General features: G+C 34.7%; 1 protein-coding gene across 1 annotated transcript; it reads right to left on the reverse strand.

Moving 5' to 3' along the window:
• Nucleotides 1-4438: 4438 nt before the first annotated feature.
• Nucleotides 4439-26718, reverse strand: LOC123556579 (uncharacterized). Its single transcript, XM_045347403.2, has 6 exons — nucleotides 26502-26718; nucleotides 10992-13534; nucleotides 10493-10601; nucleotides 8984-9160; nucleotides 5596-5720; nucleotides 4439-5389 (listed from the first exon to the last, which is right to left on the reverse strand). The coding sequence occupies exons 1-6, from the start codon at nucleotides 26686-26688 to the stop codon at nucleotides 4439-4441; spliced, it is 4092 nt and encodes a 1363-aa protein (XP_045203338.2). The 5' UTR covers nucleotides 26689-26718.
• Nucleotides 26719-27242: the final 524 nt, after the last annotated feature.

Raw genomic sequence — 27242 nt, forward strand, 5'->3', positions numbered from 1 at the left:
TAAAACAACTCGCAGAAAGCAACTTCCATTCATACTACACTGGTTCAAGGTCAAGATTTATCAGTTCCAACAAGAGCGGACGCAAGAGACAGCGCGCTCGACTAGTTCAATGCTTGATAGTGAAACATCTGAGGAAACTGAAATTGTCACTGGAGTGTTCAATGACCCCAGTGTTGATGACAATATTGAACAAGGCAAATGTATTCAGTAATAAAAAGAGACATGTAAAGATATTAACAAAGTATAAAAGAGACATAATTCAATGACTATTTCTGCAAGGGTAATGCACCATTTGCCCCATCATGTGGCTAGTTATGTGAAACAACTATTCTAAGTTCGAATCAAAATCAATTTAGTAATAACTAGGGATGGGAACGAATACTGAAATCAATATTCGAATATTCGGTTTGCCATATTCGAATATATTCGAATATTCGGCATGTTTTAATGGAGTTTTTAATTCTTTATTAATTGATTGGCATATACACAATATATTCCGCTGTTTAAAACGTGAATCATCGTATGTAATAAGGCCTAAAAATGTTTGTTTCGGGTAGCCCGACCATACCTAGTTAGACCACCGATCCTAGTGTTTTATTTCACGACTCTGTGAGTATAATCATGAACATATTTAACTAATTCAGAATTTTAGAAGAAACATTCAAATCGATTAAAATTTAGACCGTCGCAACGTTATCTAAAAATAGCAGGTCGTCCGATTCAAGCACGTGTCGCGCTGTTGTATTACCGCCGCCATTTTGAAAATTTTCAATCGGCGAGTAAAAAGCCGACAAACCTAACGAAGGCAGACTAAACCTCCTTCAACATGATCATATATTATTTCTTGATTTTATTATAAACTACTTCAAAATTTATTTCAAATACGGCCGATTGCCCGGGCGCTGTGGATGAAAACCGTTCCAGTGGACGGTATGAAATGTTAAACAAAATTTTGCAAAAAGATCGCCAATATCTAAAAGTTTGGTATTGTTTTTAAAAAAAAATCTAAAATTTGTTACATAAAACAGGCGCCAGTATAAAAGGAACAAAAGATAAATAGATATCACATTTACGCCTGGTGCAAACTGTTAATCCGTAACGATGACCCCTCGCTGTCAATTATGCATTATGTATTGCAATTTTCTTGTTAATTGGACCATTTTTGACATGTATCACATTAACACCTGTTGCAAACTGTTAATCCGTAACGGTAGCCCCTGCCAATTATGCATAGCCTTTTTCTTGTTAATTGGACATCTTTTGATATACGATAAACAAACACGACAGAACAAACGGTTTTATTCTGAAATATTCCAAATAAACTATACTTAATATACACTAATTTACGAATATTCGAATTTGATTTTCATATTCGAATATTCGGCCGATTTTCGAATATTCGAATATCCGAATATTCGTTCCCATCCCTAGTAATAACATTGATACAGCAAAACTACATTAAAACTTTAATCTGAAATTGTAAGTAAAAATGGGTCATTATCTATAAAATATTGGTTAGAGTTATGGACCTTGCGTAATATGATGTGAGTGAAGATGTGTAACAACCATTTTAGGTTTTAATCAAATCCATCTAGTAAAACTAGAAATATGGTGAAAAAGTATCAAAATTGAACTTAAATTCTAAGTTAAAAGGGGACCTAAGTCATGAAATATTTGTGCCAGTGTTATGGACCTTGTGTCATATGATGGAGACGATGATGTGATACAACTAGTTTATGTTTGAATCATATCCAAATAGTAATAACTGAGATATAAGTGCGTCAAAACTTCAAACAGATTTTTTTTTATAAAAGATAGGGAATAATTCATACAATATTGGTGCAAGAGTTATGGCACTTGTGTCACATGATGTGGGTTATGATGTGAAACAATTTTTTACGTTTCAATAAAAATCCCTTTTGTAATAACAGATATATAATGAAATAGCTTCAACATTAAACCATAATTCTAAGTAAAAAGGGGCATATTTCATGAAAAAATTGTTGTAAAAGTTATGGATCTTGCGTCATATGGTATTGGTAATAATGTGGAACAGCTATTTTATATTTGGAGATAATCTGTAAAGTAATATAAGAGATAAAGTAAAAGTGCATCAAAGTTTTAAAGGTCTGCACGCGGATGCCAGGGTGAGTAGTATAGCTCCCATTATTCTTCGCACAGTCGAGCTAAAAAGCAGTCACAGTGCAGCAGTGTTTCGTGTCCGGTTTGTATGTATGGAGCCTTGATGTTCTTTTTTCTTTTGTTTTGATTTTAAAGGTGGGCACAAATGTGTATGAAAGTGTGACAAAGCGCAGTGTCAGTCATTTAGGTTATAGAACAAGGTCGTACGATGAAATTGTAATGTTTCATGTCCACTCTATGAAGAACTTAAAATAACTTGGCGCAATAACTTTGACGATGGGAGGGGGAAGACCCTTGGTGCCACTCCAGGCATTATTTGATCATGGGTATGCAGCCGGGTAAAACCAACAATCTTCTGTAAGCCAGCTGGATGGCCTCCCGGCGTGAAGAAGTCAGGGCCACAAGCCACAAACGAGGTGCAAACAAACATTTTTTCTGCTAATATCTCAAATTCTATTAGACTCATAAGTGCCAATGTCTGGCGAAAGTTTCAAATACAAATGTAGATAAAATTTTGCAAACTTAACAGTTTACATTGTGTGACTCGATGATAAAATCATTGCTATTCTTTTAACAGAGCTAAAGAGCTCTTTGTTGGGAAACACCTCCTAGCGGCATAAAACACATACCAAATACCAGTAGCATATATCTTAAGCCATGCCATTACAGATGGGGGCCAAGAGTGGCGAATGGATGGACCAGCACTTAAACTAAACTTTTCGTCTTCAGTAGGGAAGAAACAAGTAAATCCATTTTCAATTTTCAGATTGTTCTATTCTACTTCTTACATGAGCAAAAACAGACAAAAAATACATCAATGAATGTAATTATTACACAATATATACAGATCAATCACAAAACAGAAATATACTTTTTACACTTAGTTCAAATACGAAAGCAATTATTTGACTGTTTTTTCCTTTATGTTAAGCACTATTTACAGTAGAAACGGAACGACTGAAAAGCCTATTAGGTGATTATTATTTTCTTGATATTGTTGATGTGCTTAATCGTAAAAGCAGAAAAATCGGTAACTAATTATCTACAAATTTATTTACAGGGGGAATGTAAAGTTAGCACCAGTAAATGATTGACAAAACAAAAAATAACGAAATGTACAGCAAAAGATTTCCGAAAAAAAGTAGTTCTTGACAGACTTGTAGCTATACTGAACAAAAAAGGTATGGACAAGACATGATGTTGAAATAAACAAAAAAAAAAACAGCAGAAAAACGTAAAAGATAGCGTGAAGTCAATACTAGATTAAAAGGACTGAAAACAGTCCAAGCTAAGCAAAACTATTAAAGCCTAAAGTAGACAAGGTCAAAATGAAAAAAAAGGAATAAACAAAGGTAAATAAAGAAAAAGAAAAAATAATACTGAGAAGACAATTGTTACAAAATGTGCTGCCATTTACAACCTGAGTAAATCGTCCCAAACTATGGTTTCACTGAGACCTGACCAGACATATTGTAGACGTGAACAAAAACACAAAAGAAATAACTGTTTGTTTCCAAGAGCAAATGTCATTTATGAAAAGTCACGGTTCATGATTCCCTCTGGAATTTGAGTAAAGGATTATTTTTTATCAAACGTTCTCAAAAGTCTATGAACCTGAGTCGATACGCAGTTTTAAACGAACTGTGGATAATTTTCTATGCATTTCCCATGTTTATATCAACCATTTAAGTGAATATATGTCATCGTATTTATATCAACTATGTACATTCGTTCTTTACACAAGTACATTATAATTTTCAACACATTCCAAGTAAAGCATATACTATGCAATTTATGTGCACTCTGAACAAAAATATTTGTTATAAACTTGGATAATAAAATGTACAAAAATCAACACAAACAAAAACGAGGCAGTTACACAATACCACACGGTAATATAAAAAAAGCAAAACAAATGAAAATTAATATAACTTATTGCACTTTTCCCGTATATACACTTCTAGTTTGTAATGATCAAAATTAGTATCAACCAAAGGCAAAGCAGACTAAGTAATAAATGAAACAAAATCACATCACATAATACTGAAATTGACTTATCTGATATTCATTATAAACAAGAACCACAAAAGTAACCAATAATTGCTACCTAAACATCAACCTCACAGTCTATTGTAGATCTACTCAAGTATACCATTATTGCAGATTATCAGTAGTCATCTTATACCAAAGTCATCAAAAACCATGAAGACTCTCCAATATCATATCAGATTATCTACATAGCCATTTTTCTAAAATTGGTACTTAGGTAAAGTCCGGATAATCTCTGTAACAAGTATCACCATTGCATATTTCCCATTATATTTCCTAGCGGTTTCTTAACCACAGGAATATGATTGTCATTATACTGTGTATTTAAATTGTTCTTCTGTTGATTTAAGGTATTTTGTGTAAGTGAACCTAATGGACGCTTCTTGAAAACGTTGTCTGTAGTTTTCTTACTAACAACATTTTCTGTGTCGTATTTCGGCAAACTTCCACCATTTTCCGACACTCCAAATTGTAGAGGTCTGACTTTCATTGGTGATGTACTTGATTTATTCTTCTTTGGGGAATTAACTGACTTTAGTTTCTTCTTAGGAGAAACACTGACTGGTTCCGAGGCTGCCAGACGTTTAGTTGGTTCTGGTATTGTTTTTATCACGTTTCTTGTATTTGAATTACCAACGGTATGTTCAGGCTTAGGTGAAATATATACTTTTTGATTTGGATAAATATCTCTAGAAATGTCAGAGTAACTATTTGTGCTACGTGTCGCTAGTCCGCTATTGATCACATTCGTATTCTTATTGTGAACACCGAGAGCTGTTTCTGGTCCAGTCTCGGCTAATTTGTTAACATCACTTTCAGCAACCGGAGTTCGTTCCCGATCACTACCCTGTACACAAATTCCATCGTAATTCTCACGGTCCTTCTCAACGATACCTTGCAAATGTTCGACAGCAATATCTGCCTCAGTCCTCCCGTCAATTTCTTCATGATTCAATCTATTAACTGCTGCTTCAGAGTGTCTTATTTCCGCTAACTCTTCCTCACTTCTATTATCAGACAGTGTATTAATATCGCCAATGTCCTTATTTTTATTTCCTTGTGGATCGGCTCTGAATTTAAACTGACGTTTGTCGTGGCATCGTTGCAGAGCTGGACAGAATGGGTGATTTTGCTGTAAGTGGCGGAAATGATCTTCCGGATCTGACGTTGAATGACCGCAGTCTTCGCAAACATATACCTGAAAACAATAAATGCATAAATGTTGAAAAAAATATTCACTTTTTTCTCAGATCTTCCATCAAACTCAAATACTAAATCATGAGTCGAATCATCACGATTAAAACTGCAAGCATACTGATCTTATAGCGAAGAAATAAGGAAAAATGACTTCAGGAAAAAAACACTACGAGTACTCCATGATAACCAATTAATATACTTTATTACCTTTGTACGTCTCTGTTTATAGCCGTATGGTAGATCAATTCCATGCACTTTCTTGGTGTGCGACTCGAGGGAACATCTCTGAGTGAATGCCTTGTCACAAGACGGACACTTGTACGGCTTTACTCCTGAAAAATAACAAAACTACATTTATAAACAAATTTATAATATTGTATGTCATACGCTTATTTGTACATGATGAAACATTTGAAATTGTAATTAAATATTTTATGAAGACAGCTAAACAAAATAATGATAATCTAACTTAAAGGTGATTGTGTCAAAGGAGAATGTAATTGCAATGTGGAAACAAGCATGTGCATGTATACTTAAAGTTGAGCATGGATATCTTTAACCTTAAAAAAGTACAGAATTTCTTGGCCAGTGTCTGTGCAGTTACTGTTCCCTAAGGTTGTGTATCAGTTCACATGATATGAATATGTAGATTCAAACACAGTTTTGTGAAAACATGTATGTCAGTTTGAAATATTTCTTACGCAAAAATTGCATTAAAATGCACATGTGTGCAATGCAGAAAGGTGCCGTGTGAGCTTGTACAAAATCCAATTATTTTTATATTTAATCTATATAGGAAAGGTATATATCACACCTCCAATTTTCACATTGATGCATGATTAGCAGTGACTCCCGTATGTGTTAGTGAGATTTAAACACAAGAAGGTGAAATACAGTTTTTATCATAGTGGTCCATTACATAGATAGAATTATGAACTACTGGTCTTCGTCAGGCTATTTTGGTAACAGTATCTTGTCAGAAGGAAAAGTTCTTTTATATTCGACATTTTTATCACCAATTCATGTTTTTTCATGTTTTTTAGGGTTCATTTGTGCAAAGCATGAAACCACAACTGAAATCTCACAGCCTGTGAAATATAATTATATAACTATCACAATTGCAGATGTTATCAGGGTGCATATCAACACCAAACACTTGAATATCAATTTAAGTGAATAAATCAAGCGGCTGTATGTACTAATTGAATATGTAATAGCTTTACACCAAATTTGATAAAACAATTTCTTTATTCAGATGAATACGTAATAAGTTTCTAGATCGTGTAAAGTTATTCAGTCATCATTATCAAATGTATTCTGACTTCCTTAATTTTTAGCATGATTATATCAACTTAATGTACAGTTTAAACATCAGGGGTAAAAATAACGTTGTTAGCAAGCTAAGAAATGTACAATAATTTCCTATAAAATGATAATGTGCTTTGTAGTAAAAACCATCTGTTTAAGATTTGAAAGATATTGTATAAAATAGCTATTTCACTGATTGTAATCCATCCCCGTATTTACATTACAGAAAGTTAAGATTTATGTACATTTAAATGAAAGTAAAGAAAAATAAAATTTAATGTCAACATTGACAAGCAAGGATACCCTATAACCGTAAAAAAGGAACACATTGTGTGTCAGGTTGAGACGTAAATTGATGAAATAAACTGTGACGGTATGATAAAATTATACACTGCCAAAACTAGACGATCTAGCAAACAGTATTACAGTATATTAACAACGTATAGAAAAAGAAAACCATTTCTGGTAAGTCGAATGTTAATTCTCCTGTTCTCTAAAATTCTGCTTGCACAGTATCCAAATTGGCCAATATTAATTGCTATTGGATCACTACAGTTTTACTTGTTAATTAGAAATTAGAAATAGGCTTATACTTAGTTCACTTATCGGCCTACACTGAACTCTCTTACTACAAAACTTAATTCCATTAGAAGGCCAATAGATGATCTTTATTTTGAAACAAACGTGTCCCCAACCGTCAGTCCGTCTGCTAGCAATACATTTCCGACTTTAGTCGATATTAAATGATTGATTTTAAAGCCAAGAATTTAATGCTTGTAAAACAAAACCTACATACATAATTGTATTCCGTAAGATGTGTTTACCCTAAGTTACAGCATAAAACAACTGGACATGCGTTAATGAGTTCGTATCACAGTGCCTTAGACATGTATTCTGTGTGCGTGTGCGCGTGCGCGTGCGCGTGCGCGTGTGCGTGAAGTGGTGTGTGTGTGGGGGGGGGGGGGGGGGGGGGGGGTATTAAATTCAATGTCACGCCGACCAAGCCATCGATCACATGGTGACTTTCCAGCGTACATGGTGAAAGGATACCCCAGACAGATGCAAAATAGTAGACTTCCAGCGTAGAGAAACATTTATAGCTATAAAACAAAACTTTTGGAAGGCTGTTTTGCGGCAGATGTAAATTTTATTATACCATGGTCTACGATTATATAATATAAATAAAATAAAAACACTGAAAGTTGTTTATAAAAGCTGCCGAAGTACTAAATGGTGAAATTTTATTCCCAGCAGCCACTGCAATATGATAACATTTTATGTTTGAAGGTGAATGCCACGTAACGAATGTTTTTTTTTATTATTATTGCATGTTCTCTATTTCAAGTTTTATGTTATTTTAGGGGAAAATAAAGGTGATTAACAGTCTGACTTACTAAGTAACATTTACAATTTACAGCTATCTAAAACTTTATAAAAAAAAACATACAAAACTTAGAAACTTATAAATTTTCAAACTTGGCCGAAGGTAATATTCATAAAGATTATAATCTGTTACCATTAAACGTATTCTATATAATTATAAACTGTTTACGCAAATTTAAAGAGTAATTAACATTTGATAGGGCCATTTAAAACTTGCCGCGTCATAACGTATTATTCAATTTAGCAAAGGTTTATGCTACAAATTTTATAAATGGTTAACTGTATGGTACAGCAGAGCATCAGTGCTAGGTGAAATTTCGTGGTATTGAGTTCAAATTTCGAACTAGTACTTAAAAAATAAAACGCGCCGATCGCTTATTCTCTTCCGTAGTACGTCTAAGAAACGACGCAGATATATCCATTCCTTGTCTTTCATTTTAACTAACACGACTGTTGTCATAAATAGGCTGAATATATGTTTTTGTTTTACATGTCAGTATTTCATAATTTAGCACCTAAAAGGCAAGCATTGTAAATATTCCTAAACACACCTAGTCAATGAATCATGTATTGCTACAGTGTTTTGCATTAAAAACAAGCAGTTCTGTTCATAGTCAAAGTTTTGAAGATGAAATGTACCCGATTTCTAACTTCTAAAATAACTGCCTAATGTTGGAGACCAGTTTCAAAATGCAAGTTTGCTATTCGTTCATTTCGAATTGTGCTAGCACAGTCAGATACAGGTCCAAATGTTATGAACCAGTCTCTTAACCCCAGAATCTGATTGGTAGTATCTGGGCATTAACTTGAAATTGACCAATGGCAAGACTGTACTCCAAGACTGGTCTCCAAATTAAGTTTTATAACCTATGACCCGTCTTATCATATATGGAATAAAACCTACCTGTATGTATACGTGTATGGCGTTTCAAATCAAACGTGTCGTTGAATCCTTTCCCACAGAAGGTACACAGGTAACGTTTCGAGTCACTGTGACACTTGAGATGGCGGTTCAAAAGACGCTGCAGGGCGAACTCTTTATTGCAGAACTTGCAAATGAACTTGGACGACTCTGGATTAACTGTGAATAAAAAACAGCATTATGAATACTAAATATAAAGCTTTATTAACTAAATTCGCTAGCAACTCCGTCCCATAAATGCTGTTAGTTAACCCCCGAAAGTCCTACACTTGAGTAAAAATCGTGGATCAAGAATAGATTTGTTTTAATAAAGACACAAAATAAATAAATTAATTACAATACATTACAATACTTTTGCTGAAAAAGAAAATTATATGTGGTGAAAGCTTTCTGAATAGTTTGCTATTAACTCAGATTAATGTCTCTGAACATTAGGTTATCTGCAATGACCTCGAACCTTCACGATATCAAACAATAGATCCACCGTACCGGACCCTGACTGACCGAGCCGCGTCTTTTAGAACCTTAAATTAAGGGGTAACGGTAATTGATAACATGCACAAATACAAATTTCCGGTGCCCGCGCCACATTATTACCGAATGAACTGCTTAAGACATCCAGTGATTTGTGTATAGGGCGACGGGGCCATATGGCTGGAAATTACGGTTTTTGTCAATGAAATGTCATATTTTGTGGTCTGTAGGGCGTGTACCCTTGTGCTTTCTTTTCGACATGTTTATTACTCGTTTTTGAATCTTAAATGACCCCGTTACGTGAAAGGTCATTATTATAATCGAAAGCACGTGACCAAATCAACAGATGGCGCACTCGTTTTCAATTGCATGGCATTTGAAAAGCAATAATGTTACCGTTTGACTACTCAGAAGAACAAAATGCAATCATAGAAAATAAGATAGTGATAACGAAGGTCAAGACGACATATCATAAAAAGTTTAGTGATCACATTATGGGCATATGTGCTTTTGTAAAACAGCAAAGTGACCCCTGGGGGTAAATTGGTCCAGTGAAATGAACTTCACCCGTGCTGTATAATGACGGCAGACGAAATTATACCGGCGACACGAGGCAAAACCATGAATATGTCAATAGAAAACCTATTTGTTTGGTGACATGTATTTAAAGAAGCTTTAAATTTCAATCATTTAAATCTAATAGCAACGGGTTTCGAGAACAGAAGAAATCCCGCCAAAAGATGAATGTCTACGTTTTTCTAAATGAAATCTAACAGTAAGCGATCACCCCCGCTGCTAAGTATAACCTTACATTCAAATTTCAGTCTTTCTGTATACTAAGTATATTAAAAGTATCTCCTAAAACTGTTATTTATTAAGGGTTTTTAATTTGATAAGACTACTGACAGCAATAACTAAAAATTGGACTGACTATTGGTGTTATTTCTTTCTTTTGATATATACTAGGAAAAATGCTGAATTTAAGTGTTGCAGCAGGATCAATAAAAAAAAACTTACCGCATTGCTCGGGGAAGTCTTGGACCTTTGGCGCACTAAATGTTGGATTCTTTATTCCATAACCTCCGTTGATCACTTCAACATTGGCGGTAGGTGTCTGGTTAGTATTCTATAAACGTGTGAAGAAAATCAGTTATTGTCGGAAATTTCTGCCGACATAGACTCGTATCGCTTTGTTTATTTGTTCCCTGTTTTTAGTATATAGTAAGGATGTTGATCGACGACGATTATGATGATGATGATGATAATAATTATTATTATCATTTTATTCAAATATATGCAATACAGATATGGGATTTAGTCAAAAATCAAAAGCCTGATAATCTACATTCTACAGTCTGAATTTTTTTTTTTCAATGGTTAGAGTATAGCGAAAATGTAGCATTTAAAAGCCTGACCAGTCCCGAAATATCCGAGATCATGAAAACCATAAATAAATCAACGATCTCTCAATTTATCAAAGTGACAGCGTGTTATAAACTAAGGCTAATATATTTACCTTCATCATCATCATGAGTGGTGCAAGTGGCACTTTCGGTTCCGGCGTCATTGTCGGCAGCACCGGCTGGTTCTGTAATGCCGACGTGCTGAGCGGACGTCGGGGGTCAATGGTGCTAGGTTTGAGTTGCTTAATAGGGTTTCTATCAGTATAAGTTCTGTCCTCGGATGAGTTTCGAACCAAAGGCGTTTTCTGGGTTTGCTGTCGCAATGTTGTACACATTGAGGTGACGTCTGGTTTAAAATCTTCTCTAGAATAGGTCTGATGTCCATCGACGTTTAAACGAGGAATATGCAATGGATGCATTAGACCGGGTGCAAGGCCAGGCGTAGTCATCAACCTCGGGTTGAAGACCTGTGGTGGTATAAACATCCGGAGTTTGGGATCTAGCAGTGGCAGTGTAAAAGGCGTCGGATCTTTGTATATATCTACGGCAGGATTGAAATGTTTCTTTATTTCAGGGATAGCGGTATTGTTAGTACATGAACTTGCACTTTTTTTCGTACAATCCGTTGCATAGTGTTCTGATATGTTGCCATATTGCTTAACATAGTGACTAGAATCATATGCCCACTGACGATGCATATTTTTCAATACATTATCTGGACAAGTGCCCTGGTGACTAGAAACTGATGTGTGGGGTCCGGATGTGTGTGCCCTGTTTACCCCATCCGCGGTCCTTTTTTCGCTCTCTTTTTCAACATGACTAGTATGTTTGTAACTGATTTCAACTTCCGGTTCCGGTGACATTACGCGATTTCCTTTTGGAACGTGCCATGTTCTTGCCTTTGTTGCGTGTTGGCTGCCAAATTGTGGAACTTTGTATGCATCTATATTAAAGTTTCTATAACAACTAACTGGAATGGCTTCACCGACATGTTTTGTTTTTTCTAAATTTGTTCGACAGGTAGTGTCTGTAGACGGCGGTCGTACTTGAGAAGTACAAGTGTCTGATATTTGAAGCATTTCTTCACTTCTACTTCGTACATGTTTTTGATTAGAACCAGCTATTTTGATATTGTCTAGACTTGGAACTCTGTTCTCACTTAGAATTGGCGCTGATGACGTTTTATCATGAATATCTGAAAGTTTGTCAGTAAATGTTGAAAATGACGGCAAAACAGGTTTATTACAACTTGACAACGGCATTCTGCTGGTCATAACCGCGTGGTGCGCTGCCCAGGTTTCCTTCACGGCGTCAATGTAGTTTTTGGTCGAGCTGGATAAAACTCCTCTTTGTGGAATAGATGGTACCTGGCATTGATTCGTATGTGTTTCAGTTTTAATAGCTGTCATATCCGAATGTTTTGAAATTGGTGGGCAACTATTTGACCGATATCTGTCTTTTATACTAATTTCTTGTTCGGACTCGTGCCTAATTGGCGATCGCGACCTTTCCATCGTCTGCTCGCTCGCCAAATTCTGATGTTTATAACTGTGCTTCAGTGGAAGTCGATGTCCAACAGACGTATGATATCGCACGTGAACCGGACGTTCCTGAGCTGCAGACGGTATATCACTTTGCGTCTGCTGGTACGGAATAAATTTGGGCTTCATAGTATCACACATTTCATATCTGTAGATTGACTGCGGCACCGGAGAAGCTGACGCACTGTATACACTACCACTAACGGCTGACACAAGTTCTTTACGTTGAAAATTTGCTTCTGGAATAGGTGTTACATGTACCAGATTAGGTGAAGGACATGGTGATGTTTTAGGTGTCGACGATCTTATTGGACGCGGTAAAGGTAAGAGAACTGGTGGAAGTTTGACTGTCTTCGGTTCCGGTGACACAATTTCCAAACTGTTATTTACACACGAGTTTTTTGCTTGCTCATTTTCTTTAAATTTTGTCACTTCTGAATTGCTGGAATCACTTTTTTCCTCTGCTAGTTTAGTCAAATCTGCTTTTGGGTTTTGGCTGCTAGTGACAGTTTTCTGAGGAACCTCATGATAGTTCACTCGATTCATGATTGCTTCGGATTTAGATCGTTTTTCAATCAACCACTCTTGTCCAGAACTACAATAATTGGACCTAAATAACATCGGCGACTGTGTGGGAATCAAATATTTTCTCTCACTTGATTTTCCGTTGTCTAACTCGTACGGTCGAAACAGAGCTACTTTTTTGCTACTTTGCTTCGGAGATTTGTTTTTTCTAGGTGGTGTTATCATTTCGTACTCACCGCTTACGAGAGTGTTCAAAGCTTTGGTAAGAAGTACCCCTGTACTTTCTCCGCCCGAGATATTCATTTGCTCACAATTTGTGTTCTCTTTATTTCTGCACTTAGAAATTGTTGCAGTGGATTTGGAACTGAGGTCGCTAATGCTTTTCATGTTAGAGTCTTGTTTTACACTATTACTTTCAATCTCAGATTTTGTTGTTAAATTGTCAGAGTTTGCGTCCCAACATTCCAACCCTTTCAAGGAAGCTGACGTGCTCGATGGGTCCATTCTGGTGACGTTTACGGATGACTCTGATACAATCGTCTGCTTAGATAGAGGGAGTGGGTCGTCTGCTTTCGATGTGCATGACTCACCTGCAACAAATAAATAAATTTATTACTAATCTTTATTGGATATAATTAAGTCGTTTAGTTCGTGCTGAAGTTGACAAGCAAGTATGGTAACATAGTTATTGATGGTAACATATGGAATGTTCCAACCTTCTAAGGTTGGCATAACTTGTAACGATATGATAATATGATTGGATACTACCAATTGAAACTATCTATCTTACATAAATTAATTTATGATAAAACCGTGATTAAACGGGACATGAAAAAAGTTCATAATAAGTTATTATAGGTAACAACTTCAGTGAAAATTTGCAGTATCTAACTTTAATCCACAAAGCAGAAACAGAAAACAGCGGGTGATTATCTGCGAACAGCTGACTTTATAAAGTATTTGAATACAAACAAAATGAAACATAAATAATGAAAAAAAATATCAAGACAGTATTCATTGAGACAAATAAATAACGTTTGTATGCAAAACAGTACTAAACATTTAAACGGGGTGCAAAAGTTACTTTTGATCTTTAAAAACTGTGTAGAGTTAGAATGAACTGCGTGAAGACATGTGTTTCAGTGAATTTAAATAAGGAAACTATATCTCCAACCTTTTTGCATTAACAAGATATTTGTTGAATAGTTACGGTTTCGTGAAAGCATGTGAATGATAATCTAAACAAAACATCTTGCATTTTTGTGCGAGATGTCTCAATATTTCAAAGATGTTCATCAGACGACAATCATGTTGTCAACAGCTAGCTGCATTCTTTTTTGTTATAAGATAAAGAATGGCCCCCATCTCTTCACGACAATAACGCGGACGTTTTTTCACTACGTGATTCTTTGATAATAAAATTGAATGCAACGTGAAATTATCTTTAAATTCTTTTAGATCTCGTCGGTGTTTTATGACTATTTAGTGGTCCGTCTGTATCTTATATGTAGATGCCCACTGAACCCCGCCGGATCAGATAGCAAACGAGCTACTTTTTGTGCGCATGGATACATTCCTAACGGAAACGGGCCATTGTCGTAAATCGGCAACAGTTACAAAGCGCGCGAGTTTCGAGTTTCAGTTTTCTATCCGAAAACAGGAGAAATATGAAATCTTACCTAGATATATTTTCGTTACAATTTACGATATAATTGATACTATATCTTTAAAATCTTAACCGTGGTCCTTTTCAAGACACTGACAAAACTAAATACCAAAGACACAATTAATTTCAGATTAACGATGATAACAAACAAAAGCAATTGTTTAAGATAGAGAGATTTTTCAAGCTGCATTTGTATCAAAGTTTTTATTGTTTCCTTTTGTTTATTTTCAAAAACTATGTCAGACAAAACATCAAAGACACCATTTTGATGAAACCTTTCAAATTTAGATGCAAGCTTTTATACTGGACTGTGCAGATCTGACTGCCCGTGATGTGACATAATTTTAAGTTTAAACCCAAATACATATGACTGACTTATATTTCAGATAGAAGACTGTCCACTTTAATGTATTTAGTATTATGTCGGTGGAATAAAACACGCGAATAAAAACGGCGTGCGAGAGAGCAGAAAATGTCCAAGTATTCCGGACCATAAAAAACGTTTATAAAATAATATAACATAGAACATCTTATATAGCTCACTAAACCACTTTTTATCTGGAAGAACCAAAGACAAAAACATACACTGCTTTATATACAAACGTATTGGGGGAAAACTTATATAGAATCCCTGCAGAATACTTATTTCGTTTATTTTTACAGAACATTTATTTTAGGGCGATGCAAAACTGGTACGCTGGAATATGGTGATCGGAAGCTGAAAAAAAATTGTTAAGAATCGCAAAATTACGTAATCTTCACTTTTTACATCTATTATCTTAAAAACTTAACCTTTATTAAATTCGAAGAGAACAAATAAAATCAATTGCCGCTTCATTTAGACTTTAAACATTTGCGAATGCAGTTAAAGGGACGCTACTACATTTCCATTTGTCAACAGAATTTAAGTAATAAAGTAAGAGTTTTCTTCTCTTAAGCAATATAGATTTTTTTCGGTATCTAGTTATATGAAAACAGTATGAAAAATCTAAATAAAGCACTTACTAAACGACATTCAATCAATCAATCCTTTAAAAATAGATGCACATCCCTTCGTTTGTTCAAACACACTAAACGTACTCCGCAACAATCCAACTGATATAATATACGATAAATGGGCAATAAAAAAACAAGTGCCCGTTATGCAATAAGTTTTTATTTTGAAATTAAATCATAGTAAAAGGACAATGAATTTATCTAAGATCAAAATTAGCAATAAATATAAGCTATCAATTGATACTAATAATATCTTGACAGGCAGTGACGTTTCCTAATAGGTCATAACAAAAGTTACCCTCTGTAATTACACCTTGCAATAACTTGTAGCCCCAAGTGCAAGATTTTCTTCCGTATTCGCGGCAAACTTCTTATCAAATCTTAAAGGTCAATAAAAGGTAAATTAATCGAAATAATCTAATCATGGAGTCACATCGTTAGAGCTGTCAAACAGGTGACCATTTCTGTCTCATACGACAGCTATCCATCAAAAACATAACTGGTCCCCATTTTAGCCACAGGGCGCATCCTCTGAAGCGTTAGTTACAAATTTAGATGTTGTTTTTTGTTTCTTTCAAACCGACGAAATATCAAACCGTTGACCACCAGGAAAAAAGGATCATGGGTGAAAAATGGAGCACTCAGCAAATATCTGAATGGGTTTAGAGGTAACAGAGACCCTTTCTGTGTGAGAAAGGGGTCACCTCAATGACCCCTTTTGTGAAAAATGAAACCCTCGAATGGTCACTTTACTGCGCGTAGAAAAAAAGAAGAAGGCAATATTTCTAATGTCCGATTTACGACATCGCCCGCTCAATTTCGAAGGGTTACTTTCAATTAAGGTCAATTACGTTTTGGCAATTTTCAAAAGCTCTTTTCTTCTTCCTGTCATATTTCAAGTGTTCCACAGATCACAGTGCAATAACAGTTGAGCCTTTGTAATTAGAATATTCGATATCTCGCGAGAACTTTCACATGAGAGATTTTATGCAAATGCCCCTAATTTGAGATATACCACTATCTGGACAGCGGAAACGGGTGTGCCCGTCAAATAGTGAGCCCTTTCAGACAATCAGACTGACAATCCTTTATCTGCAGCCCTTGTCCTTATATGTAGGGGTCAGTTTAGAAGATAGCCCCTAAACTGACAGTGATTTATTGGAAATTGATAGTGCGAAAGTGCTAAAATGTGATCTTCAACTTCCGCAGTTTGAGTGACGGTCTGTTTTTGCAGAATGGACAGGAAAATGACAACATTATCATTTCATAAATACCCATTCTTTATCTCGAGCTATTAATGTCAGTCTCTATCAATAGACGGACGGATGACACTAGTCTTGGCTAAATCGGAACATAGAAATCTTCAGTTCTTCATAACGCACGTAAATCGTTCACAAAGCACCAAATTCTGTCATGAAATTCAGTGAATAATGTAAAGAAATGTTTGTGTTTGTGATATTTAATCTTTAAAGTTTTAAACATCTCACACGTGAAACTTCTCCAGCCCGTTTCATGGATTTTCAGTTCATCAGAGAGAAAAACAGACAGAACTTTGAAAAAAAGTTTCCCGATCTTACACAACTGTTTTGTTACATGTCTTCAGAATTATATTCTTTCTTTTCCTCATGATCTCACATTAGCCTGGAAAAAATAGGTCAATACCACAAACTAGGACCAGCGATTAGAATAAGGAGTCGTCTAATAATAATAAAAATAATAATAATAATAATAAAATAATGATAAAATAAGATTATTTCTGTTTCTCACAATACCCGGATGTCATAGCGGCGTTCACCGAGTAAAATAGTGTATTTGCTGTGAAAATGACAACCTGTACGTTCAATGACAGTTCATCAAAATAGAGAACATCCTGTATCGTGTATAATTAATATCCTTCAATTTTACTGTCGGACAATTTGTCAGACGAGGACGGTAGACAATGGGAGAACGCCCACGAAAACGCATATGTTAATGCATGCGAGAAATGAATGCACATTGCTAGTGTATGCCTTGCAGCGTGAATTTCCTCAAGTGATCATACACATGGAGTTCTTTATGGATAATTTGATATGTAAATTGGAGAAAAAATAAAGTAAATGTTTGTAAAACTGATAAATTTGAATAAAAGAAGAACACTAGACATAGAAACAGGTCTAAAAGTGGCGACCGAAGTATAAAGTATGATTATGAATATGTTCCCACAATATTAGAGAGTTGAACTAACACCTTACTGAACTGCACACACATTTTATTTTATATACAATGACATACTTTTGGACAGGCATATCAGAATTTAAAATGATGTAAAATGTTCTTAATCAACCTACTCTTTAAACGGACTGCTAACTCATTGTTTACATACTTTGTTTTTATTTTATGTAAACTAGAAAATGCAAACAAACGTAAACAGCTTGTTTTCAGACCGCAATCTCTCAAGGACTGCATTTTCCCTCCAAATTGTGCAAATTTCCCAGAAAATGTTAGGAATATTGAGTAAGAGGCCGACATCTGTTAAATTTTTGTTTACTTTAATCTTTATCTAAACTCTTGAACCCTCAAGTGGATTCCTTTTCCTTTTAATTATCAGTGGTACCGTTGCGCATGTGCAATTAATTAATTCTACTCTGTAAGAAAAAGTGCGCCAAAATTACTGGAATCTTTTGTCTGGGATAATGACTCGTCTGCAATTGATATCACAGTCAAAATTTCTTACGTACAGAAGTCTGAGATTACTAGTGATATTCGCATTAAATTCTAGCTTTGACCAACGTAATTCTAAGAAACATGGGCAAACGGTAAATCTCTCCAACGGAACAAAGTGAGACTATCATATTTCACGGACAAAATATATGGATTTTCATATTCAGCAGACGATCAGCATCCCTTTAAAAGTCGTCCGCTACATCTGTTAAATGTACTGTTATCAAGGCGCCATTTTCAAAAAGAACAAAGGAGATACGGATGCTGAATACCGTTACATTAACGGTTCCTGTAGCAGACGACAGCCGTTACCATCTGATCATATTGTCATAATTTGAGGACAAATTGAAATAAAGGAAAATCAATAGAATTGATTGCAAAACCTTTTCTGAATAATCACAATGTGTTGTCATTCCAAATATTGACTCTTTTACAGTGAAATGATTTCACTGAAAGCCCTAGTAACTATCATTATTAATGTGGCATCATTTCAGTGGTATTTTATTGAAATATATAATACTTTTACAAGTTTGATTTTTTTTTTCTCAAAATTTTAGCAACATTTACAAATCCCGCCTAAATTTAAAGCAATTTATGGTCAATTAACAGTTGCATAACCGGGCGATAAAGGCCACTGCGACGTAATAGTTATTGGGGCGATCTATTCACCGAGACCCGACGATTGCCCAGTCATTCTGCATACTATCTTTTGTTCGATTTTGAATAACGGGAAACTGTCAGCGACCTATTGAATGGGTCACCACGTAGAGATAATTTAAGCGTAAATGTTTGCCGAAAACTGTTACTTTTCTTTCATTTGGGGGTACTTGAAAATTTGTCTGAATAAAACGCAGTGGGAAACACACGTATGCCAATAATACTGTTTCCAGACATAATACAGTTTAGCTTCGAATGAGGTTATAACCAGCAAATTCCATCACTTTTTAAATTAGTTCAATATGTTGTCAAGTTTAAGCAATTTACAAGGTGCGTAGACTAATTATATGACCCGCCTCTGACATAACTGTGAAATGGAACAAGGTCAGTTCTAGGTGCGCGCCAAAATTTGTTGTTGCCCAAGATAAGTAACCATCTACTAAAACATTTCTTTCTTTTTTTCTTTTCAAGCATGTATTGCCATTTCTGTAAAGCATAAGAAACAGTATAGGTAAGTAATTCTTGCGGGCATTCTGATGGAAACCGAGAATATCTTAATGAAATCGGACTAGATTAAAACACATTTTTACCATTTCATTTTATAGATTTGTATCTATTTTCAATTCCCTGTCTATCAAAAATTAGTCACACATGTGCGCGAATATTGTTAACCGTTTGATAACAGGATTTTAACAGTGGCCGCGGGTAATTAAAGCGCGTACAATGACACTAAACTAATTTTGGCATCCGCTCGCTATGAAATCAATAGCCCTTCCTTTGTCTTTTAATAAAATCAATAGTGTTTCTGAAAATTCCAGCATGTAACAGATTGTGATGCATATTAATAATTCAGCAGAGCACTGATCTGTCCCAAAAGAGAAAACGCGCGCATTTTGAAAATATAATTATACCAGAACTGACAGAAAATTCACATTACATATTGTTTTACTTAGGTCCGTACATGGAGCGGAAGCTGGGTGTGATGACTGGTGCCAATGGCCAAGATTGTATGATCATAGTGGTCAAAAGCTGTTACATTTTTATCTAGATAGTTAAGTTCCCTAAGATTTTTTCAAACTTCAGATGTAGGGAAATGTTAATGTCTACTTAGATGAAATATTTGGCACTGACTAAAGATCAAACATTTGTGCCGCCAGGTGTCCACTCGTGACTACTGGATTCGTTCCAGATAGAATTTCTCAATTTGAATGTGGTATCTTTGTGCATAATAGCAAGTAAAAATATTTTATAACAACGAAATAAGGTGACATTACATGCTAGGCTCGGGTCATAGTATAATTTATCAGATCCGTCATAAATAATTGCGCTATGTAAATATGAACTACAGCCGTTATACCGTTTTCTTTTCCCTCCATTTGAGGCGACTGGACGGGTGTTAATATTATCTTAAGAATTTTGATAACAACATTATGATATTGTCGGTTTTAAGAGTGTTAAGATAAGATTAAAGTGCTTTATTATGGGATTAGATACTTCATATGAGAGATTTTATCCTACTTACGGTTACATTATTTAAAATAACGGTCATTTTATGCAGTCACCACTTCCGCTCAACAAAAATCTTGGTAAACAAGTTCGATTTTTAAGCAAAATGTAATAGAAACGTACACAGCAATTTTCTAAATAAACATATTAAAATTAATATCGAATATAGGTCCTAGTAAGATTTGCATGCCACTACAATATGTAGCCTGCGTAACTAACCGTTTACGCTCTATTAGCAAATGGTAATAGACATCATCATTACATGAACTGCGGTACAGTTACCTAGAAAACAAAAGTGGCTCACCTGTTCAAACATCGTATAGAAAAAACAAATTAAAAGAAAAAATACACTAAAAAGACAAATGTTCTACCAACTGGTAGTTCTGAATTTTATCTTATTTATCAAATCTGATACCATCTTAAATATGATTTTAATCGCTGTTTGCAACATGCCATGGCAATATCGATGCAACTTTGATATAGAAAAAAATGACGATTTTCATCAAAATTAAGATTATTACAGATATGTAAGAGCACGTGTTAAAGTAAGTCTTTTTTTTCCTCTAAATGTCATTTTAATTTATTATTAATGTATCTGATAAAGATGCATAATGGTGCAACTTTCAACAAGATGGTAAACCTAGATTTGTCCGGGGTTGAAATATGTACGGATTTAAAAAAAAAAAAGAAAGCAAAAAGGCTATGCATGCACACTTGCTAAGTATGACATCTACCGCCAGCGGTTGCCTGGCAAATCGCGAGTGTTGTAAGATATTTTCCCCAACCTAATAATAAGTTGTGAAAATCATTAAGATTTTTCAGGTTTTTTTTTTTGTTTTGTTTTTTCCTTAAATAGATCATATACTCTTTATCCCGTGCACTGTTGCAATGTGCTTAAATTCTTTGTACCCATATACACTACAAAAAAGCAACCAAAAAACTATACAACGGCTGTGTATCCATCACCTATGAATCCGAGCAGAAAACAAACCACGTGACATATTTTAACAATAATAATAAAGTCAGCGCATAACTTTCATTTTAAAAAGAAAATATCAAACAACAATAAATGCCAGAAGTTTCTTGCCTCATTACAAACAGATCATGTACGTGAAATTGGTGATTATTGCCTCCAAGTTTATTGCTACATAAAAACTAAAAACAGTAAAAGCGTCTCAGTAGATCTGGTCTGTCGTCTGCTTTCTACACGTGCCTAAGAGACCATAATGAGGCAGATGTCAAAAAGTTTAATGTATTTTATGAGCTCAATTGCCCGTACTATACTTAACATGCTGAATGAGAATATCGAGTCGAAGGACCTTTGGGTTCTACGTGCCGGTCCTGGGTATACTTGGAACGCCCTTATCACACAACACCCCTGGGTTATCGCGACGAACCAAACTATACGAATTCAGAGCACAGATGTTCGCCAAACGGTTACAGGCTCTAAACATTCTTTTTGTCTTACATTTGTAAAACTGGTGTATAGGCGTCAATGCAACCTGGCATGGACACAGCGTCAACTACAGTAAACGGACCTTAAGGCTATACGCAAAGTTTCGCAGCAACTTACAGAGACTTTGAAGTTTAATTTACTCTAAATTTCCGATTTTGTCAAACGTTGATGAAAAGTATAGAAGCATTAATAAATGAATTACAGAAACTATAGGTTAAGACATACAAAAGTCTAAATTTCGGACTTGACACATTACCGAAAGATTAAAATCATTTATAAAAGAAACACAAAAGCCTAAATACTAAATACTGACGACGGATATGGTTTGTTTGTTAGTTTTTTGGGGGTTTTTTTTAGATTCTAAAATCTAAAGTTAAACATTGATTAGAGTATTGAACCATTAAAAGGAATTACGGCAATACTGTATGGTAAAAAATCTAAAACTGACCAAAAAACTATCCTTTTGTATTTTAATATAATCGATATAATCGTATGTCAAACTATTAAGCAATTAAGCAATACGGGACATGTTTCTTATATTTTCTTATTTATATTTTTTTTCACTTCATTTGATAAATATTGCTACCCGGATAGGAAACTTGGTTTTGGCCTATTCTTGCCTTCAATAGTTGGACGATTTCAGTAAGAGATAAAAATTTGAAACTTTCTAATGTGTGGAAGAAAATTGTCTTTGAAAATAAATTCACTTTAAAATCTACAGGTGTTTGGCAAAAAGTCATCCTGTATGCAAATAAGTTCAACAGGCTAGATACCCGGGACTTGTTAGCCAATCAGATCGCGAATAGAGAAACACGAGAAACCATATACCAAGAAAGTACCAGTTAATTATGGTAATAAATTACGCGTAATATTTGTCGATTTAGTTAGAAATTATGAGGCTATTAAGATCATTGAGATTGTTAAGAATATTGACCATGCACTTAAACAACCATTAAAGTCAATTTTGGGTGGTATTTAACCCACAAAATGGGCATGCAGACGTAAGTTTAAAACTTTTGACAAAAGTGGTTTAAATCACAATTTCTTTTGTGTAGATGCGCATTTTCAAAATTGTTCTATTGTTAACGTTGCAACACAGTTTTTTCTCGGTTTTGTGTTAAATAAACGTAACCAATGACAACAGCTGCAGAATCCATTGAAGCACGTGCAGGTCGCGAGCCAACAGTCAGATGTTACCTGTGTTATTGAATGAGCAGACGAACGATTGCGACTGATGCAACAGGTGTCGGATTAAAATAAAGGTTTAGAATATCTTATACCGCTTATGTATGATAATCACTAGTTTTCTACTTCAGTTAGCACAATCACCGGAAGACGAATACATCTTTAATACAACGATTTTAACAAAAAATGAAAAGAATATTGACGTTTAAAAGTCTCAATAACTCATTCAGGAGTAGAATTTTTTTTTAAACTACTGTTCATAATCCTGCTTCAAAAAAGAAACAAGTTATTACAGGTTTCTTCATTTTGCCGTGATATTTTACCGTGGATTTGAGTACCCATTTAAAAAAAATCTTAGGTAGTGTGCTATAAGACAGTGTCAAAAGTTTCTATGAAGTTTCTACGACAAAGATATCTCTATCTAAATTCGTGAAATTATAGGCTTTTGTAAGCTGTATTCAAATTATTCATCACCCATTAGACCAGACAAGCAACTGTAATTGGATTATCTGCAATTAATCGAAAATAAAACGCACTACAATACACATGACACATTTATGACCCCTCAATACATATACAAAATATCCGTATCAGATCCTAACATGCCTCGCTCGACAAACTGTAATTTCTGTTATTCCCCAGGTACCCCATACTTCAGCGCTCCTTTCGTTCTGAGATATGTAATTCGGACAAGATGTCTGCGACTGATTAATGGGGTTAGGTTACGCGGATGAATACATTAAGGGGCTCAGCAAGCGGCTGCATGCTGCATGTCGAAACACGACTTCCCGCGGTGCTACAAGTGTATGCTAAGATCTTGCCAACGGTTCATTAATGAGTAAAATATGGTGAGAAGAGAAGTTACCCCCGGTGAATTATGAAATATGGTAGTGATCTGTAGCCTTCAGCAAATACGAGTACATGTTGTGTGAGAATGTCACGGTGACTTAGCTATCTTATTAATTAACATATCAATATTTTCAATTACATGAAACTGTATATGAAGACGTCAAAGCGAGCAGATAAAACAGTGCCAAAATGCCAAGTAACTGCCTATCAAATATTTAACAATGTTGTTTTTTAAATAAATGCACAAATGTATATAATTTACTTTAACACTCTGATAACATCATATCCAAAATATTTTCTTTCCTTTTTCTTTGAAGAACTTTGAAGAAAAGCAATTTACCACCGATAAAATGAAAGGTATTCCAAAAACAACAATATTTATATTTAAATAGTTCTGTGCAATGCAGTTTTGCTAATGATGAAGTTATCATGTCAAAAATGTAATGCTTGGACATACACGGACTAACTGACCTGTCAAATCTGTCAATTATCCCCTTGTTTACCTATTCGTTAAGAATGTTGTATAAATATTAGAGTAAGACATTCAAACAGGTATGTCAATACCAACATAGTTTTATAAATATAGAAACATGCATACACAAAATTAACAGTTCGTGAAATACCGACTCGTTAAACAGGTGTTTTTTGTTCTTATTTTTTTTCAATTTGATTTTCACTTCAGTTTTCACATTACATTTTTAAAACATTTATCTAATGCGTATCATAACAGAAATGTAAATTGTTTTAATGTATGTGTGTAAATCTTTTATTAGAGTTTATATAGTCATTGCTAATCAGTTCTCTTCTGGTCTGACCAGAGGTGATATTCGATCTTTTAAAATGTTTTTTATATGCGCACTAGTGCTCCAATTTACAGTTATCAGTCTCTTATTATATGTTAATTTTATGGCAGTTCTTAATAATTGGATTAGCAATGGCTATATAACTTTTATCTTGTAAATTTGCAATTTTGTTTCAATTTTTGTAATGATCTCATGCTAAATACACCTTTACATTTAGGATGCTGGCCAGGTCTGTATCAGGACACCTCATTTGATAATGTTTTAATACTATACATTTTCGGTTGCCAGTTGGGTGCCTGATATGGTTCTGGTCATCATCATGAATGTAATAGATAATAATAATATATATAATTCTGTGATATATATAGATTTTTAATTTGTTGTTTTTGTTTTTTATTACTGTCTCATATAGTTCAGTATTGAACAGCCATTAACATGTAATATAATATGTGCCATAGTTGTATATTGTGATGTTAACATGTATATTGGATGAGACAATAAACTAAATAAACTACTTTAAATGAAATAGAAACCAGTAATTGTCAGATGTAACGAATGAAAGCGAAACATATAACAACGTACTCCTGTGAACAAAAGCAGGCACCGACCGAGGAATGTAATAAGCAACAATTTTCATTCCCCGTCTCTCAATATTACAAATGAACTTCTTTCTACCCCGTGTCAAATAAATATAGACTTTGATTAAATCCATTGTTGTTCGAAACGACAGTAAAGATAAAATGTTATTATGGCTTACGGGACAAAAGTATTAAACATCAATAGGGGTTTAGGGGCCGAATATCGGGTATCTTAATGCATTCATTGAGACGGAGATTTTACAACCTTTATTTCAATAGTATTATCTGGTACTGATTTGCAAAAATAGTCCGAATCAAGTTTCTTAAAATACTCTAAACGGATTTTAAAGTATTTATACGACAGGTGGCAGGAAGCCTGTTGAATATAGTCGATCTTTTTACAAGTTTAATTCGTTGTCAGTTACTATGGCTACACCTGCTGCGAGATATTCTACAGACAAGTGCATTTCTGATAGGCAGTGAGCAAATAAAATCTCTTTAAAGATAAAATGTGCAAAGTGAGGCGAATATATTAAGAGGTCTTTGAAAAGAGAAAAGTACATTATACACAAAGGCTATACATATTTTGTCAAAAGTGGTAAAGTGTACGATATCTGTTTATAAATGTTGATTTAGCAATGAATTTAGAGACTACAGACGTCTGCTTTTGAAGTAGTTATAGAAATGAAAATAAATTGCACTCGTATGAGCTTATCCTAAAAACGTCCAAGAGAAATATACAGGCAGTTTGTACACATAATTTTAACCGTTAATCCTGTAAATATAGCAATAATATGCCATCAAAAAGTAACTGTCTGTTCTTCTGTTATTATACCTGGTTCGGGGTAGTATAATATCTAAACATGTCTCATTCACACCAGCTGTTGCAAGGCCAGTCAAAATGATTTGAAGTAGAACTGGGAAACAACAGCAGTTGATGCATTAATAAATGGCAAATATTAATACAGTTTTTTTTATTATAAATCAACAAATGGCATGTTACCACAATCTTGCATCGTTTTTCTTCTGTCAAACAAGTCTGTATACTCAGCGCTGATGTTTTTATCTGACGACACATCTACACTAAACAATAAGGCACGGTAAATTCGTGCATCACATAAAACACGTGCATTCGTGAAAATCACTAAACGTTCCACTTACCACGAGCTGGTTCCGTTAATTCCCCGTTAACACAAATTTCCAAATCAGCTGTTCTTAGTGAATCAATATCAGTGTTTGTTTCACTTTCATATATTATCTCCTCAGTCCGTTTCACTAAAAATGTTCTAGGCATACTGACTGTCCGTACGTACGAACGTTTATAATCACAAATTGTACGATCTGTCATGTTAAATCTCGAATGATGTTTTCATGTGGTACAAATGAATTTCATATCAAGCGCCTTACGGTATGACAGCTGATCTGCGCATGCTCGAGAAATCGCTCAGCCATTCAAATTCCTTCGCTTTGTTGTGATTGTTGATGTTAGCCGGAGGCGCTGACGGGGAGACAAATAAATAAAGCAGAAACTGTTATTGAACGGAATACCGATATATTAACACCATTTTAGATCAATACCCAATCATAACGTAATATTGCAATACAGCTAATTTCATTGACACATACCAGTAAAATTATAATGTCTAAAGAATGGTATCAAAAATCGAGTACTTTAGAAAAACCCGAAAACTACCTCGTCTGGGTTAAGGGGTTTCCTCACCCTGAGAGAAAACCGTTAACATCAAAAGAAAAAGCAACAAGTATTCAAATTTTTGAATGACCCCAAAATCTGCTTTTCATGATCGAGGACAGATATTTGTTCGTTTAAAATAAATTTGTTTATTTAAGTTTTTGTGAGAGTTAATTTGAAGTATCTGGATCTAATTAAAATCTAAAATAAAT

Source organism: Mercenaria mercenaria, chromosome 5 (genome assembly GCF_021730395.1).
Source record: "Mercenaria mercenaria strain notata chromosome 5, MADL_Memer_1, whole genome shotgun sequence".
Classification (NCBI taxonomy): domain Eukaryota; kingdom Metazoa; phylum Mollusca; class Bivalvia; order Venerida; family Veneridae; genus Mercenaria; species Mercenaria mercenaria.